General features: G+C 36.7%; 1 protein-coding gene across 8 annotated transcripts in view; it reads right to left on the reverse strand.

Annotated features, from left to right (window-relative positions):
* Nucleotides 1-685: 685 nt before the first annotated feature.
* ARFIP1 (ARF interacting protein 1) overlaps nt 686-20417 on the reverse strand; it is a 125587-nt gene continuing 105855 nt past the window's right edge. For all 8 annotated transcript variants that reach the window (XM_002745392.6, XM_002745391.6, XM_035292854.3 and 5 more), the window contains one exon: nt 686-2548. In XM_002745392.6, coding sequence (XP_002745438.1) covers nt 2393-2548 — 156 coding nt within the window. In that variant the 3' untranslated portion in view covers nt 686-2392. The remainder of the gene's footprint in view (nt 2549-20417) is intronic.

Consider the following 20417-nt stretch of genomic DNA (forward strand, 5'->3'; position numbering starts at 1 on the left):
ATGTGTATGCTCTTAGAGGTGTAAACCGGCACAGTCTTTCTTGAAAGCAAACAGGCAATATATTATAAAGTCTTAAAAGTGTGTATATAATTTTAAGAGCCCATTTTCACTTCTAGGAATATAACCTAAGGGAATAAGTAGATAAGAGTGTAAAGATGTAAATGTATGTTATATTAAAGGATATTCAAAATAGAGCTCATAATATAAAAATCCAAAACTAAAATATCCAACTTCAGAGGTGCTGGGTGGCTCCAAGTACTCACTTGGGAAGGTACTTATTATCTTCTATGACTTGAAATTTTTTACTAATTCTTTTCTATAATGAACATAAATTACATTCCTAACAAAGTAAATGTACCACTGGCTAAATATATTAATTTACTTTTTCTTTTGCTTATGTACCCACTGTCAGAATCACTGATATTTTAAATTTATTCTGAAAAAAAAAATCAATCCATGAAACGATTTAGCTCCTTAGGTAGCATAACTGTTTTTGAAATGTGGTTAAGACTGGACATGGTCAGCTCTCAAGAGATTCACATTGAGAAAAAAAAATAGCTTACTGAGCTAAAACAATTATAAGTGAGAGAAGCACCATTTATTTTAAAGTTCAGAAAAGACAAGTCGTGTGTCTTCAGAATTTCCAAATATATACTTCTTAAACTATGAAGGACCAGAGAAACAATTTACTGCAGCAAACACTTTTAATAACAATACAAAATTCACACCAGAGGCACATTCTGGGGAATGTAAATGAACTATCACAAGTAGTAATTCTGCTGGAAGAATAAAATAAGGCTCTCTGAGTACAAATATACAGGAATGAATGATTTAAAATAGGTTTATGATTTACAATCACATTACATTGTATTAAGCACTCAAAACAGGCATATAATTAAAAAGCCAGCTAAAAGGCATTTGAACATATATAACAAATCTTACAGTCCACAAAGTTCATGTATAACGGTAATTTTAAGTACTTCATTTTAACACAGAAGAAATGAACAGGCGAGGGATACCTCTCAAAATATTAATTTATGTCTATGACAAAAATGAAAAGAGCTTTACATTGAAAATGGATTACATTACTGACAGAACCATGTAGTGGACAGGGCAATCACATTAACACAAAACCAGTAGTGCTGAGCAACTAAAACAGTACTGGCCTTTCCAACCCTCCTTATTTCTGGTACAACCACACTGTCCCAAATTAGCTCTTCATTACCCAAATCAAAGAATCCTTCCATTTTCCCATTCCTCAAAACGAATGAAGAAAAACCAAAGAGCACACTCAAAAGTTGATTTTTACCATAAACCTCAAATGTGACTTAATGAGTACAAAGAAACCCAACATTTATACATAGTGCTCCTTTCCATGGAAGGAATAGACACATCAAACATTATCCAACAGGGGCTTCTTTATGGATTTTGTACATTGGTTGAACGAGAATTACTGTATCTGAGAAGGCACGTTATCTGTGATTTAAGGCTTAAACGGTATTGTTACATATGGAAGTCAATAAAAGCTGTCTACGTATTCACTTCTATCAAAATGAAACCGATCCAAAAACTAGTTTTCTAAGTACAGATTTCTACTTGAGAAACCATCAAGGAATTCCATTCCCACGTCCACCTGTCAAAAAAAAAAAAATTCCCTTAAGCAGATTTTGTTACGAACCACAAGAAACTGCAAATGCAACTGTCCAATGACTTTGGGTGAAGAAATTCAGAAGCTTAAAAGTCTCTATTTAAATAGTCTATTTAGACTATTTAAAATAGTCTAAATAAAATTACAATGGTACAAATTCATTTTTAAAAAGGTATTTGCCACAACTCCACAAGCTAATTAGTCATTCAACAGAGCTGCTGCCTCTATGTGGACACTGCAGGAACACCATATAACTTTACTCTGCAAAATAGTTTCTTTTTTCTTTAATACATGAAAATGAATCTCTTAAAGATGTTTAATATATTCATATATAAAATATCTGATGTTGATACAAATCATGTAAACCTCCCTTTGGAAAAGTTACAATTGGCCCTCATTTCCAGGACCAAAAACCTTGAATTTTTATCTTGTCAGTGCAAATCTATATTAGATGTTTTCAAACTATAGAAATAGCCGTCAACCCTCACAATACAAAAGGATTTCTCAAAAAGGAAAATTATTGTGTTCAGATTATAGAAACTATGTTTACATTAAAACCACCCACCTTCCCATCAAATTTAATAGTTCAATTGTTAAAGTATGAAAAAGGGAAAAATTAAAGCTGTTTGTGCAAGATCACTACAATGGCTGTCACCCCTCCCACTCTCCCCAACTCTGCTTAATTCTTGTTAAGTTTGTTTAGAATATAACAATGCGACTTTCTTTTTATTCTCTGGTGTGATTTTACTGTTCTTCAAGCCAAGACGGGGCATCCACTCCAGGGGTTTTCAATTTGATATGGAACTGTTTAAGTGTCTGTTCAAGCTGCTTCTGATTCCCAGCAAAGTAGGCGGCAATGGCATTGTGGAAAAGGACCAGCTGATTGTGTAATACTTTAACCTGTGGACAGGGCAGAGTTACAAGACCAAGCATTAACACCAATAACAATAAAATAGAGGGTGATTTATTACATTCCTTAATTAAAGAGTGTATCTCTCTTGAAGAAAAGCTGGTTTAATAATGACCAAGTATTTCACACATACAAAGTGTACACTGACTTTTTAATTACCCTAAAGAGAATAGGTCAGTTTTAAGATGCCAAAATATATACCCTATTAACCATTTTCAAACATTGAGAGGATTAATTAAAAATACCATTAAATCCTCATCAAACTAAGTATGTTCAAAATCATGTGAGATATCAAAAAGGAAAAATTATACATAATTACTATACAATGTATGAATAGTAAACATGGACATCATCAAGTCTAAGCTTCATGTAAGCCAAGTAGGCTAGATACTTTTAAATAGTCACTTTCTTTTTTTTTTTGAGACGGAGTTTCGCTCTTGCTACCTAGGCTGGAGTGCAATGGCGTGATCTCAGCTCACTGCAACCTCCGTCTCCTGGGTTCAGGCAATTCTCCTGCCTCAGCCTCCTGAGTAGCTGGGATTATAGGCACGTGCCACCATGCCCAGCTAATTTTTTGTATTTTTAGTAGAGACGGGGTTTCACCATGTTGACCAGGATGGTCTCGATCTCTTGACCTCGTGATCCACCCGCCTCGGCCTCCCAAAGTGCTGGGATTACAGGCGTGAGCCACCACGCCCAGCCTAAATAGTCACTTTCTTTGTAAAGAATCAAGCAAGTAGCAAGTGTTGCCCAGAAAATCAATTTACTGAAAGCTCAGATGACTCTCAATTATTTTCAACTGCCTATTGCCTCTGCTGATATGAAGAGTATATTTTAACCAAGTCATACTATCTCTGTAAGTCTTTCTTAAAGAGATAATGCATCAAAAAAATTTATAAATTGTTTCCTGAGGTTGTTTTTCTTTTGTTTTGTTTTTTGAGACAGAGTCTTGCTCTGTTGCCCAGGCTGTTGTGCAGTGGCGGAATCTTGGCTCACTGCAACCTCTGCCTCCAGGGTTCAAGCGATTCTCATGTCTCAGCCTCCTGAGTAGCTGGGACTACAAACATGCACCAACATGCCTGGCTAATTTTTGTATTTTCAGTAGAGACAGGGTTTCACCATGTTGGCCAGGCTGGTCTTGAACGCCTGACCTCAGGTGATCTGCCTACCTTGGCCTCCCAAAGTGCTGGGATTACAGGCATAAGCCACCACGCTTGGACATCTGGGGTCTTACAACTGCAAAATGTTCAATAAGAACTCTGATTCCCATCCAATATAATATTCATTATAATTGAACCTTAATAATTTTAATGAGGTAAAAATATTTGAAACATGATGCTATGTGAAAAAAACAGAATAGAAAATGTTTCACTATAACTCTCTCACCTTCCCTCTCCCCGCTCCCCATCTCCCCACTCTCTCCGTCTCTCTCCCTCCGCCTGCCCCTCCATTTCTGAAAATATTTTCCAAAACTGAGCTGGTCTCAGTTGTCTTTGCCATTGTGACTGACTTTCAGATCTCTTCTGTAGAACAGGTTGTCAAGGACAAGTCTAAGGAGTGCTCCAAGGGCAATCTGCCTTGACAGGGTTGGAAAAAGAAAATCACTGGATGATGCTGTATATGAAAGGATTTCTTAAGTAAGGCTAAAAAAAACCCCCATAAATTATGAAGGCAAAGATTGATAATTAAACTATATTAAAATTTAGAATTTCTATTCATCAAAAGATAGTGAAAGATAAGCTACATACTGGGAAAAGGTATCTGCATTATATATAACTGGTAAAGAATATATATCTGGAATATATGAAGAACTCCCACAAACCAAAAAGTCCAATTAAAAAAGAACAAATAACACAGATAAACATTTCACAGAGGAAAGCATCAAGTAAGAAGCAAGTGTTGCCCAGAAAATCAATTTACATAAAGCTCAGATGACTCTCAATTATTTTCAACTGGCTATTACTTCTGCTGATATGAAGAGTATATTTTAACCAAGTTATACTATCTCTGTAAGTCTTTCCTAAAGAGATAATGCATCAAAAAAATTTATAAATTGTTTCCTGAGGTTGTTTTTCTTTTGTTTTTTGAGACCGACTCTTGCTCTGTCGCCCAGGCTGTCATGCAGTGGCACAATCTTGGTTCACTGCAACCTCTGCCTCCAGAGGTCAAGCGATTCTCGTGTCTCAGCCTCCCGAGTAGCTGGGATTACAAACGTGCACCAACATGCCTGGCTAATTTTTGGCCAATTACATCTGAGAAGATATCCAGCCTCATTAGAAAATAGGAAAATGCAAATTAAAACTAACATGGAACACTGCTTTATACCCTCCACATTAGAAAAACAAAATAACAACTCATATATACCATTGATGGGCATATAAATATGTACAACTGTTTTTGAAAACAATCTGGCATTAACTAGTAAAATGAAAGATACAAATACCCTATGCAATAGTAATTTTACTCCTAAGAAACTGCCCTAGAAAAACTTGCATGTCTGTTTCATGAAACATGTACAGTCATGTTTATGGCAGCACTGTTTTTAGCATTAAAAAGCAAGAAAACCACCACAAAATTGTACATACAGGAGAATAGATAGAGTGGTTTCTCAATGCAATGGGGATACTATATAGGAGTAAACATAAATGAACTGCAGCTACATGCATCAACATAGATGAAACTCATGTCTCAGCCTCCAGAGTAGCTGGGACTACAGGCATGTGCCACCATGCCCAGCTAATTTTTGTATTTTTAGTAGAGACAGGGTTTCACCATGTTGACCAGGATGGTCTTGATCTGTTGACCTTGTGATCCACCCGCCTCGGCCTCCCAAAGTGCTAGGATTATAGATGTGAGCCACTGTACCCCGCCTAGTAGTAATTTAAATAGGAAGGGCTCACTGAGGTAACAGCTGAATACAGATCTAAGGAAGTGAGAGAATAAACTTTAAGTTATCTGGAAGAAAAACATTCCAGACAGAGGAAATAGCAAGTTCTAATGGCATGAGGTAGGCAGTGTGCTTGGTATATTTGAGAAGCATCAACAAGGCCTGTACGGCTGTAACAGAGTGAGTAAGGGCCTGGTAATGTTGTAAGGTAGGTAATGGGTGGCTAGATGGTGCAGGCCCTTAGGTATCATTATAACAATCTGGCTCCTTCTCTGAGTGAGATGAAAAGCTACTGGTAGGTTATGAGCCGAAAAATGACAACATTTGACTTAATTTAATAAACATGCAAAGGTAGAAGTAGAGAGACCTATTAGAATATTACAGCAATAAGCTGGGTAAGATAATTGTGGCTTGGACTACAGTGGTAAAAGAGGAGAGAGTGAGAAGAGGTGGGATTCTGAATATAATGTGAAGATGAAGCCAACAGAATTTGACAACATATCAAGATGGGAGGTGACAGAAAAAGAGAACACTCAAAGATGTGCCAAGAGTTTTGTCCCAGGCAACTGAAAGAATGAAGTTGCATTTACCGAAATGGCAAAGACTGTGAGAGGGACAGGCATGGAAGAAGGGAAAAGATGGATATTAACAGCTTAGTTTTGGACACGTTTGAGAGAACTCTTAAAATAGCAGTTTGGGCTAGAGTTGTAATTTGGGAGTCATTAATATACAGATGATATTTAAAGCCACATGACTAGGTAAGTTCATAAGAGAGTAGACACAGAAGTGATTCAAGGATTAATTCATGGAAAATGAACCTTGACCCTTATATCTCAAAATATATACAAAATTGAAGTTGAAATGGATCATGGGCCTAAGTGTCAGGGCTAAAGCTACAAAAACTTATAGAAAAAAAAATAAAAGAAAATCTTAATGATCTTCGGTTTGGCAAAGAGTTTTAAACAATATATAAAAAGCATAAATTATAAATGAAAAATCAATAAATTGGACTTCATAAAAATATTTCTCTCTTCAAAAGATACTTATAAAAATGAAAAAAGTAAGTCATATATTTGGAGAAAATATTTGCAAAACAGGTATCAAAGAACTTGATTCTAGAATACATAAAGAATTCTTGGCCAGGCACAGTGTCTCATGCCTATAATCCCAGAACTTTGGGAGGCCAAGGTGTGGAGATCATTTGAGGTCAGGAGTTTGAGACCAGCCAGGCCAACATGATGAAACCCTGTCTCCACTAAAAATATAAAAATTATCAGGTGTGGTAGCAGGCACTTGTAATCCCAGCTTCTCCTACTCAGGAGGCTGAGGCAGGAGAATCACTTGAACCCAGGAGGTGGAGGCTGCAGTCAGCTGAGATCGCACCACTGCACTCCAGCCTGGGCAACAGAGTAAAACTCTGTCTCAAAAAAAAAAAAAAAAAAAAAAAAAAAAAAGGAATTCTTGCAATTGAATAAGAACAACCTAACCAAAAAGGAGGAAAACACAGATGGCAAATAAGCACATAAAAAGATGCTCAACATCTTTAGTTATTAGGAAAATCCAAATTAAAACCACAATGAGATATTACTACACATCCACTAGAATAGCTAAAATTAAAAACCTTGACCATACCTTATTGACCAGAATGCAGGGCAACTGAAACTCTCATATACAACTGTTGGGATTGTAAAATGGTGTAAGTATCTTAGAAAAGTTTGTCAGTTTCTTAAAAACTTACATGCACCTACTATGTAACATAATTATTCCACTCTCAGGTATTTGCCTAAGAGAAATGAAAGCAGAGACTTCCACATGAAAGTTCATAATAGCTATACTTGTAATAGCCTAAAACTGAAACAACCCAAATGTTCACTGACCATTTCACGCCAGTCAGAATGGCAATTATTAAAAAGTCAAGAAACAACAGATGTTGGCAAGACTGTGGAGAAATAGGAATGTTTTTACACTGTTGGTGGCAATGTAAGTTAGTTCAACCATTGTGGAAGATAGTGTGGTGATTCCTCAAGGATCTAGAACCAGAAAAACCATTTGACCCAGCAATCCCATTACTGGCTATATACCCAAAGGAATATAAATCATTCTCTTATAAAGTTACATGCACATATATGTTTACTTCAGCACTATTTGCAATAGCAAAGACATGGAATACACCCAAATGCCAATCAATGATAGACTGGATAAAGAAAATGTGGTACATATACACCATGGAATACTATACAACCATAAAAAGGAATAAGATCATGTCCTTTAGAGGGACACGATATAGCTGGAAGCCATCATCCTTAGCAAACTAACACCGGAACAGAAAACCAAATACTGCATGTTCTTACTCATAAGTGGGAGCTGAAAATGAGAACACATGGACACAGGGAGGGGAACAACACACACTAGGGCCTGTAGGAAGGGTTGCTAGAGGAGGGAGAGCATCAGGATAAATAGCTAATGCATTCAGGGCTTAATATCTAGGTGATGGGTTAATAGGTGCAGCAAACCTTCATGGCACAAGTTTACCTATGTAATAAACTTGCACATCCTGGATGTGTGATGAACTTAAAATGAAAATAACTATAAAAAGAAAAATGTTAACTTCCAATTTTTTAGAATTAGTGGAGAGAATAAAAGCAGAGTATGGTATTTAATTCATGTGCTGGCCTTGGAGAGAGCTGCTGTAACACTCTATAAAGTTAGAGAGTCAGAAAGAAAGTGGGAAGGGCATCCAAAAATTTTTAACCCTGCAAATGTCAATATAAGTCAGTTTGTTTCCCCACCCCTGTTTAGCTGACTAAACACAGAGAGGCAGCTCCTTTTGTAGCTGAGGAAGACTCAGTTAAATAATTTGCCTAAGGTTAGACAGCTAGGTGATAGATGGATTGGGATTTGGGGAACTCAGGAATGTCTTATTCCAAGCCTGATCCATATCCTTTCACCTATTCTAATCTGCCTCTATTCATGGGCAATAAATTTTAGAAAGCTTTTAAACAAAATTTGAAACAGACAAGAAAGGGCAGCAGAGCACCTAAGCAAAAGTGGTGGTGTAGAAAAGATACACAGCACTTTAACCTTGTCCCCAATTTTGTCCCTAGCCCTAAAGCTGTATTAAAACATCCTTAGGACAAGGCTCTAACACAGGATTGTAGCAGATGAAAGAAATAAAAGTTAATTCTTGCTAAAATGATGAAGATTAATAAAACATTAAACTTTCATATAATCTTCCCATATTTACAGAGTAGGAAAAAGTCTTTATTGAATATTTATGTCCTAAGTTAGAAATAATTTAAAATATAAAATATTAATGTAACAGAAAGATAGATTTAAAACAGGAGCAAAAAAAGAAGTAACAATTATAATGGAATGGTGGCCAATTTGACAAATTTTGAAAACCTATCAGAAACAATTACAGTGATTTAGAAATACACCAAATCATTACAAACTCACTTATGAAGAACTTTCATAAAGATCTGTCAAACAATGAGCAAAACCACTACAGCAACATCTACTGAGTAACCTAAACATATCATACAATACTTTATTTGTTAAAGGGCAAAGCTAGCTCCAACACTGACTACCCAAGGCAGAAAGACAGGTTGGAGTTTTAAATAGAAACTAGGAGGTAACTGAAATTTAAGAGCAGGACTGATAGATGATGCCAAGTAGATTATACTGAAAACTTTCATGTATCAGTAGAATATAAGTAACATTTACAAAGTTACTGACTGAAAAAACTAATGATAAACATTACCTTGTAGACATTAAAACTATTTAAAAGGCAGTTTACTTCTACCAAATAAACTTTTTTCTAAATAAAATTTAATTATATAACCTTCTCGTTTAGAGGCACTATATTTTTTTTAAAAAGCAATTTCTTATTAAAATAAGTTGTCTTCATATATTTAGGTTGGTGCAAAAGTAACTGCAGCTTTTGCCATTACTTTCAATGGTAAAACCTGCAATTACTTTTGTACCAACCTAATATTTATGATTGTTAAGTTCTTCAAAGCAGTTATCGGTTTTTCCCAATAATTCTATGAAATAGGAGTTTGGCTGGGTGTGGTGGCTCATGCCTGTAATTTCAGCACTTTCGGAGTTCAAGGCAGGAGGATCACGAGGTCAGGAGTTCGAGACTAGCCTGGCCAACATACTGAAACCTCATCTCTATGAAAAATACAAAAATTAGCAAAGTGTGGTGGTATATGCCTGTAGTCCCAGCTGCTTGGGAGGTGGAGTCAGAAAAACTGCTTGAACCTAGGAGGCAGAAGTTGCAGTGAGCCGAGATTGGGCCATTGCACTCCAGCCTGGGTTGACAGAGTGAGATGGCAAAAAGAAAAAAAAGCAACTACTGATTGAGAAAGAGAAATACTATCAAAAATACGGGTGTGGGCACTGGGAAGGGAGTGAGGGAAGCAAAGACAAATACGGGCTACAAAAACTATTCTATGGAAGGATAGTTCTTTTTATTTTTCTGACTCATTGCAATAGGTTTCAACAAATCACCCACAAGCAGAGGGTTAAAAAAAAAAAAAAGAGTCCTTACAGAAGGAAAAAAAAAAAAGGCAGTTCTCTGTTCTGAAAAGAAGACAATCGATGAAACATTATCTAGAGACTCCAGTAATAGCAGGTCACAGAACTGTGGTGATGTCTTATAATTCTTTATCCAGGAATTAGATACATTGAAGAGAAGATAATTGATGAAACGTTATCTATAGACTCCAGTAACAACAGGTTACAGAACTGTGGTGATGTCTTATAATTCTTTATCCAGGAATTAGATACGTTAAAATTCTGAAGGTGGAAGATGCCTTCAGAATCTTACCAGAGGAAGATTTTTCTCACCTTTAGCAAAAAAGTCTATCGCCTTTTTTGTTCTATGATTTTACAGTGTTGGTTCCCGCCCATCAATCCGTCCCTCACTTGTCCCTCTGCCCATTTCTCCCTCCTTTCCTTCCTTCCAAGAGCTCCAAGTTTAGACGTGATCAATACAACTTCTGTTTTCCAAGGTATTCTTTCCATCTTCTCTCTCTGCTATCTTAACAATCTTAACCTTGGGCAGCATTACAGCACGGTATTATACTTAACTAAAAACAGGGCTGTGGAGTCAGAGAGATTTAGATTTTAATCTTGGTCTGGTTGTGAGACTTTGAACAAACTACTTAACCTCTCTGAAGCCCAGCATTATCATCTGTGCACTGGTATATATTCATCTAGATATAGATATTATAGCATACAAAAATCATTATAGCAAGCATCTTCCATTTACAGATTATAGTACTCAAAGATTAGTGTCCATTCACTAACTCAATACTCAACGTAGGGAGGCAATGCTCTACAGATGGATCCATGGAGCTTACCTCTAGGCGGAAAAACACCAGCAGGCAATCACAACATAGTATGATATGTGCGTTCACTGGAGAAAGGCCCGGGAATTATGGGGAGGAGGGAGTGATAAACACACTTTCAAGTTGGCAGAGAAAACATAAAGTATCATAAATTACCATCTGCTCTCCTAGTCCAAAATCCATTTGGGTACGGAAGAGTAGGTAAGGAATTGGGTATTTCATTTCATCGATCAGGGTTGAGACATAAAGTTATTTCAAAAAAAGTTTGGAGAATGCTATTAACCTAACAGACAAGTCTGACAATCATGGACTTGAAAGCACTGAATACTCTTTACAAACACACAGAAGTCCACAATCACAGAATTAGGGGTAATGAGATTCCAGGAACTGCATGGGAGGCCACAGGGCATAGAAAGAGGAAGAGATCCCACCAATGCTTTCTTTTTTAATCACTCTATAACTTCTCTCAGATCTTTACCCCATTCCTGATCTCAAGTTAAGAATTAGTCCCTGTCCCTTGAGTACTCACAAATCCCTATGAAATCCATAAAAAAGGGGTAAATATGTAGGCAGTTGTGGGAGGGAATGGAGAGAATCATGAATTCTGTATTTAGATCACAAGAAACAGAAAGCTCAGGTACCCAGATCTGTTGGAGCTATCTGCTAAGTGACAAAATGGGACCAACTCACCACAAGGATCAGCAGACCCTGTGTTCACCGGCCTTTGGACACTGGGCAATAGGAACTAGTCAAACCAAAGGCCCATCCAATGGAAAAGCTTTATCAAAATTGTTATGATCAAACAATTACTCTTCTTTTTAAAAAGCTTGTAAGTAGTAATAGCATGCTGTGCAGACGCTGTGCTCACTGGCCTTTGGACACTGGGCAATAGGAACTAGTCAAACCAAAGGCCCATCCAATGGAAAAGCTTTATCAAAATTGTTATGATAAAACAATTACTCTTCTTTTTAAAAAGCTTGTAAGTAGTAATAGCATGCTGTGCAGACGCTGTGCTCACTGGCCTTTGGACACTGGGCAATAGAACTAGTCAAACCAATGGCCCATCAGAAATACTAATTACTCGGAAATACTAATAAAGGTTTTACTTTTAAGCAAACTGAGGGAATCATAACTACTTAGAACTAAAAAAGTATAGCAATGTCACAGCTGTAAGCACCAGCACCACCATCAACAGTACAACCAATGCAGTTATTAGTAATCTGTTCAAGTACCACACTGATCACTTAAAAAGTCAGCTTTATCATAAAACCTGGCAAACCAACTTAGATAACACCAAAGGTTGGCAAAATAAGTGAAATGTGATCTGAAGAATATACACATATCAACCGTTAGAACAGACACATCACAGCAATAATGATTAAAAAGTAAATTTTTATAAGTGAATTCCTTTCACTCAAAGTGAAAGGAACAATTCCCTCATCTCCAACATATACAGCAGAATAAGAAACTATAATCCTACTCTACAATAAGTTGATCACTTCTGACCAAAAAGGGTTAGAAAATACATAAGTACCTTATGATTGCCGAAAAGAAGAAAGTCTATAAGAACAGCAATTCGTGATTATAAAGCTATCCTTCCTGGAAAGCTTTTCAATACTGAATACAAAATACTCCTCCCTTACAAAAATTGTCATGTCGGAATCTTAGCACAACTGACAAAAAAAAACTATATGAATTGGTAAGGTGTGCTTCTCCCCAGCATCCACTCAGGCTTTCATCCCTATTCACTCTTCAACACTTAAAATTACCTTGATTGATTCCAAACAGGTATGGGTTGGATGAATCCAGTTTCAAAATTAGCCTATGACTCACAATTCTTTTTCATTGTATGGTTTATACAAAGTTAATTTCTGCCTCATTTCTAAAGGGAGAAAGAAGGCAATGCAAACCACAGCAAATTTTTCCTCCTCCATGTGGGTTTAGAAAGACAAACCACTAACAGCAGCAAATGTTGCACCATAAGTGAAAATATTTTCTTCTATAAATGAAAGGTACGATATCACACTGTTTCTACTCTGTCATTTAAGAATGATGTTGCAACAGGACTCATATTCTAAATTAACTTTTTCTATTTTCACCAACACAGAATTGATCATCTAATTTTGAGCTAAGAGGAAAATGAAAGACTCTTTATTTGGGAAATACAAATCTATTTTAAGTCTCATTTTGGAAAAAGGATAAGGCATAGTATTTAAAAAACATTTTCTAGCTAACTTATTTTTCTATCCATTTAAAAGTATTATTTTTTTGAATAGGTAAGACACAAATGTGGTTCAAAATTAAAAAGATACCAAAAGTATACAATGAGACGTTTCATTTTCATTCCTCTTTCCACTTACCCTGTTCCCTCTATAGGTAACTGATTTTGTTAGTTAATCCTTCCAGTTTTTCTTTATGTAAATATATGAAAATATGATTATACATTTTTCTTTCTTTTCTAACACAAAAGATACTACACAATAAACATTACTTTGTTCTTTGCTCTTTTCATTTAACTGTATGTCCTGAGGATCTTTCTATTATTAGTATTCTCATTTTTTTAAAACAGCTGCAAAGTATTTCACTGTATGAAAAAAACAGTTTATTCAATTAGTCCTTTACTGCTGAGTTCTTTCACTGAGTTCTTTCTAATCTTTTAATATAACAAGTGATGCTGCAATGAATAACCTTGTACCTAAGTCATTTCATCTTTGTTTAGGCCCTAAACCACCTTTCCAGCTTCATCCAGTGCTATTCTCCCCATCCCCATTATGCTCTAGCCTCACTGACCATCAGCATATGCTGTTTCTTCTATTTAAAATATCCTTCCATCACACACCTTTATTCCTCTCTTTGGATCTTGGTCCCAATGTCACTGCTGCAGGGAGGCCTTCCATGATGCCCCCCAACACACCTGTCCAAGTCCCCTGTATACTGACATAATATTTCTATTTTCCCTTCATCACACTTACCATAGCTTGTATATGTAATTGTTTGGTTAATGCCTATTTCTCCTACTTGACTATAATCTCTATGATTGTAAGACTATTATACCTCTATTACCTAACTCAGTGACTGGCACATAAAAAGCAATCCACAAGACCTGGCATGGCAGCTCACACCTGTAATCCTAGCTCTTTGGGAGGCTGAGGCAGGAGGACTGCTTGAGGCCAGGAGTTTGAAAATAGCCTGGGCAACATAGTGAGATTCTGTCTCTACAAAAAATAAAAAAATTATCCATGCATGGTGGCACATGCCTGTCATCCCAGCTACTCTAGAGGCTGAGGTGGAAGAACTACTTGAGCCTGGGAGGTTGAGGCTGCAGTGGGCCGTGATGACACCACTGTACTCTAGCCTGGATGACAGAACAAAACTCTATCTCAAAAAAAAAAAAAGGAAAAACAAAAAATTAGCCAAGTGCAGCGGCATGTACCACTACTCTCAGCTACTTGGAAGGCTGAGATGGGAGGATCATTTAAGGCCAGGAGTTCAAGGATACAGTAAGCTATGACTGCACCACTGCACTCCAGCCTGGGCAACACAGTGAGACACTGTCTCAAATAAATAAATAAATACATAAATGAATGAATGCATAAATGGCACTTCACCAATATTTGATGAATAAAGGAATAAACTGTCAAAGGTGCCAATTATACATCAGTCTGCTCTATTTTATATGTATTTGTTTTATCTTTTAAATATCTCCTGAAGCCTCCCGTTCACTCCATTTCCACTATTACTACTCTAATCCAACCTCCTACCATCTCTTGTCTAAGCTACTATACTTACTCTTAGGCCCCATTGAGATCTATCCTCCATATTTTAGACCTATCATTTGCTAAGAATTATTTCAATGGCTTCCCACTGATATTAAAATAAACTTTTCCTCAATGTGGAAAAGTTTATTTTATCAGGCTTGCATAGTCTGACCTCAACTTACCTCTCCAGCCTTCCCTCTATGCTCTGGTCACAATGGCTCTAGTTACATTCATTCTTTCACCATACCACATTGTCTCCTGCCACGAGGCAGTGACGCATGCTGGTATCCTTTCCTGGAATACTCTTCTGCTTCTCAATTTCTTACTTTCTCAACATTAAGTGATGTTAATGTTCAATATCACTTCCTCATGGAAGCCTTCCCCAGCCACTCTTAACTGACCAGGTACCTTCCCTTGAAAGCACCAGTCACAACCAAAATTAAGTCTGGAAGTAAAGTTGCGTGAATAAGAGAATGACTCATAGGATCCAAATGTAGGTAATATTTGGCACAGTGTGGAAAGGCAGGTTCTTTTGGGTGCAGCACTATGAACTCTGCTTATTACACTTACAGACTTAAATCCATAAATGCTTATTTTAAAATTTAAAACCAGGCAGTTCTTTCACTGATATAACTCAACTCACTTTCCCTAGAAGCACATACCAAAAGTACTACTGTTTTTGCTTTGGAAGTAAAGGTGACATTAAGTCACTGGCATGAATATTTTAAAAGTACGAGAAGAAGTTAGGGTTCCTCTTCTTCTGACAATGGGAAAAGAAATTTCAAAAATATATCTGCTTGTACACAGTAGGTATTAATTAACATGCTCCTTAAACTTTGGCAACAAGTATCCATTTTTTAAATTCTGAGGTTTATATTTTTTCCTCTCAAAGAAAAAGTTTTAGTAAGCAAAAAATACCTCTGTGCTCAAAGCTTTCCCAAATCTTTAGTGTATTTTTACAAAAAAGTACTAGGCTTTGAGCACTTTATTTTTTATCTTTTATTTTTTGAGATGGAGTCTTGCTCTGTCACCCATGCTGGAGTGCAGTCTCGTGATCTCAGCTCACTGCAAACTCCGCCTCCTGGGGTTCAAGTGATTCTCCTGCCTCAGCCTCTGCAGTAGCTGGAATTATGGGCACACACCACCATATCCAGCTAATTTTTGTATTTTTAGTAGAGATGGGGTTTCACCGTGTTGGCCAGGCTGGTTTCAAACTCCTGACCTCAAGGGATCTATCTGCCTCAGCCTCCCAAAGTGCTAGGATTACAGGTGTATTAAATAATATATTAGAAAAGAAATCCTAATATACACGAATGGTATTGTATTGTGATTGTATATGAAAACACTGTTAGTGAAAACAACAGTTTTCATATCAATCTAAGATTAGGAATGACTATAAATTTTAAGAAAAAAATTTTTTAGATTAAGTAACTGAACTAATCAAATATGTGTCCAGGATAGATCCCAGGTCTGGTTCATCTTTTTCTGCCTCCTCTGTCATCCTTTAAGTCACTAAAATATAAAATAATAATAAAACAAGCCTGTATTTAATGATTATAGCTAATTTAATTGACATTACCTTAAAGCAGGAGTATATTTTATACTTCTTAAAATAAGAATAAAATTGTTACTTTTTATATTTATACCCCAAACTACTGTTGAATCTTTTGATACATTCAGATCCCACTCCCAGTATATTCATAGCCCTTGAGATTTATCATTCCCAAGTTAAATTATAGTCATCTTAAAGAAAAAAATTAACCTTCAACTATTTTTTCACATCTTTATAGTTCCAAGCCACATAAAAAGCTATCTAAAAACACAAACATGAGTTGCTTACATTGATCTGCATATTTTTAACTTTTTGCTTCTCTTCCCATGTAAACAGTAAACACTGCAGAAAACAGTTGACTTTCATTCACTTCCATCTCCTTCCAATCCCTGTAGCATATCTCTAATTCTGGGAGGAATGCAAACATGCACTTGCTGAATGAGTACTATAAACCTGCAATGTTGCTAGGCTTTATGAAGGATGTAAAATAAAGCATGGTATCTAGTCTCACGAAGTCTACAAAGCACCAGAAATGTCTATGATTCTTTCTCTTTACTGAAGTAGCCTATGTTTTGTTTTAAATCAAGAAAGAAACAATAACAGGTAAACAAACTGTCTTAAGTCACAAAACAGCTCAAGTTACATTATTTAAAGGTCTAAAAAAGGAGAAATACTGATGAAAGGAGAAACATTAGAAGATGAATGAGCTATGTCTTTACTGCTACACAAATCAATGTGGTTTAGTAAACAAAGAAGAGAATATCAGAGATGAATAAGGATTGTTTAGGTTAAAGGCAAACACAGCTAAATCACCAGGTGAAGAGGTAGAAAATATAGACCATAAATAGAACACAGGTTTTCATTAAGGGTAAATGACAAATACCCTTAGATGCATTTATCACGCACATATGCAGAAATGTGTGTATTTTATATACCTACCCTCTTTGTTTTGCCAGAGCGAAGAAAAGCTAGACTAAGTACATATAAACACATCAGTTTCATAGCTAAGAACCTAACACCTCATCTGCCTCAAAATTTAAAAAAGTTCTAAGAGAACAAACAAAAATACTAAATGCTAAAACTTATTACTTGAGACACAGGGCTGGCTTTCAGTCCCATATTCAAGGACTATTTGCTTTTACTTTATGCCCTATTCTCACTGTTTGGTTATCTGGCTTCTCATTTTAGAAGTGTTATGAAAAGATATTCCAAAAGCCATGATATGAGAACCGAAAGAGAGAGGAGAGAGAGAGAGAGAGAGAGAGACAGAGAGAGAGAGAGAGAGAGAGACAGAGAGAGAGAGACAGAGAGAGAGGCTGCAAAAGCAGGTGTATATACTGCAGTAGTCTTTAGGACATTATCAAATTATAGAACAGCACATTCATTGATGTTTCATTTCTTCCTGTTAAGAAATAGGAAGACCACTAGCTGGATATGGTGGCATGCGCCTGTAGTGCAGGCTGCTTGAGAGGCTGAGGTGGGAAAATTGCTTGAGCCCAGAAGTTCAAATCTAACCTGGGCCACACAGTGAGATCCAGTATCTTTGGGAAAAAGAAGCAGGGGATGGGGAGTGGTTGGGAGGAAGAAATAGGAAGCATATACATGTTTTATTCAAATTAAAGTGTTGGGCCTGGTGCAGTGGCTGACACCTGTAATCCCAGCACTTTGGGACGCCAAGGTGGGCAGACCACCTGAGGTCAGGAGTTCAAGACCAGTCTTGCCAACATGGTGAAACCCGCCTCTACTAAAAATACAGAAAAAAAAAAAATTAGCTGGGCATGGTGGTAAGCACCTGTAATCCCAGCTACAGGGAGGCTGAGACAGGAGAAGTGCTTGAACCCAGGAGGTGGAGGCTGCAGTGAGCTATCACATCACTGCACTCCAGTGTGGGCGGGCAACAGAGTGAGACTCCCCAGACTCCCCATCTCAAACAAAAACAAAAACAAACAAACAAATTAAAGTGCTAAGCAGCCTACCTGGTAACTACATATAAAAGTGATGTCGAGGTACAAATTCACCTAGATTTTAACAAAACAACAAAAAACCTAGACTTGAGGCATTTCGAATTGCCAAGAAAACAAACAGGGATGATAGACAGTTTCTAGGCTAAACACCTGCTTTTCCTCCCTTTTTAATGCTATTAAAAATAACAGAATAAGAATAAACATTGCTAAACAACAACAAAAAAATAAAGAAAAGTTCTCTCATGGATCTTTGTCTTCTAAATGACAATTACTGTTTAAAATAACGGTCCGACAATATCTCTTTATCATTTTGAAGAGTTAAAAAAGATACAGAGACCAAGGTTTCTTTACAGGTTTTACTTTAGACACAGCCAATTACTGAGTTCAAATTCAAACTTAGCTTGACGACAACGGTGGAAAGCCAAAACAAAGAATATCTATCCTATCTGCCACAGTGTGAATGTGTCCCCTGCCAAGTTCAAATGCTGAAATCGTCACCCACAATGTGATGGTATTAGGAGGTACTAATCATCTTTGGGAGGTGATTAAGCCATGGGGGTAGAGTCCTCATAAAAGCAATGTGTCCTTATAATAAAGGAATGGGAGAGACCCCTCCCGGTTCCAGTGCGAAGACACAGCAAGGAGCCACCTATGAGTCAGAAGGCAGGCCCTCACCAGACACTGGTACCTTCATTGTGAACTTCCCAGACTCTAGAACTGGAAGAAATAATTCTCTCTTGTTTATAAGCTACTCAGTTTATGGTTTTTTGTTACAGCAGCCCCAAAAGACAAAGACATCATCTAAGAATGTAAAATCCTTTAGAAGCAATTTTCTATTTTTACTGAACAGTAAAAAAGAAGAGAAAATGTAATGACATTATTCTTAAAGCAATGACTTCCAAACCTTTCTATCTGAAGCCCTGATTCTGTTCATCCAAACTCTAAACACACATCATCAAATTCCTACCAATTGTTTCCACTTGAGTATTTTGTCATCATCTCAAACTAAACACTGGATCAAATAGAAAAAATTCCCAATCCTATACTTTTACCCTCTTCAGGCCATACCAGCTTCCTATTTTAATTTCCAACTCCTCTCATACAGCCTTTAAATCCCCACCATACTCCTTCATTCCTGCTGCTATTGCAAAGACCCTAGTGCAAGCTCTTAAGCATTTCATTTGGCTATAAAAGATTCCTCATTAGTACGTGTGCTTCTACTTTCTTTCTTCCTTTAAATTATGGTGACTAAAGAGTCTTTTTAAATGATGGTTTTTTTTTTTTCCCTGCTATTCTCAACTTTAAAAATTCTTCAATACCTACCAGATAAAGTTAGAAGTAAGATCCAACTGACTGACATTTAAAATTTATAAAGACGACCTGGCTGTCTATGAAGGTGTCTCCTTCTTCCCTCCCTGCTCAGTCTAAGTCCCTTCCAAGGCCACAATTCAGTCTGTATGTGCTCAGGGCTCAGTATAATCTGGCTTCCCCTTTTGATTTTTCTCTTCCTTTAAATCATGTGAACCATAGGTTTCACTATGTTAGTCTACTTTTCTATCAAACATGTGTATTCCTCTAGCATACCTCTTTTAGTATTATTTCGTAGTGATGATAAGGTGGAATGTCAAAAATTTTTATATTTAAAATATACAATATCTATTATCAAAGTATTGATATATTTGCATCCATTAAAATATTGAACAGTGTAAGCAGTACATATATATATGACTAAAATGAATACAATCTTATGGGCTCAGTTAACGAATGCCAGAAGGCTACAATGTACTCTGAATGATGCCAGGCAATTTGTCTGACAACTCTGTCGAGGTTTCCTCTATTGCCACTATAATGTTTTCTGGCAAGTAATTTTCATCCATAGCAGCTTAAAAAAAAGTCAGTGATAGTGCTAGACTAGGTGGATCCAAAAGAAATATATTATTCTATAGGTTTCACAGCCATAAGAGTTTCTAAGGAGCCAGAGCAATCAGGCAAGAAAAAGAAATAAAGGGTATTCAATTAGGAAAGGAGGAAGTCAAATTGTCTCTATTTGCAGACGACATGATTGTATATCTAGAAGACCCCATCGTCTCAGCCCAAAATCTCCTGAAACTGATAAGCAACTTCACCAAAGTCTCAGGATACAAAATCAACGTGCAAAAATCACAAGCATTCCTATACACCAATAACAGACTTAAAGAGAGCCAAATCAAGAACGAATTGCCATTCACAATTGCTACAGAGAATAAAATACCTAGGAATACAACTAACAAGGAACGTAAAGGACCTCTTCAAGGAGAACTACAAACCACTGCTCAACGAAATAAGAGAGGACACAAACAGATGG

The sequence above is a fragment of the Callithrix jacchus genome, chromosome 3 (genome assembly GCF_049354715.1).
Source record: "Callithrix jacchus isolate 240 chromosome 3, calJac240_pri, whole genome shotgun sequence".
Taxonomy (NCBI): Eukaryota; Metazoa; Chordata; class Mammalia; order Primates; family Cebidae; genus Callithrix; species Callithrix jacchus.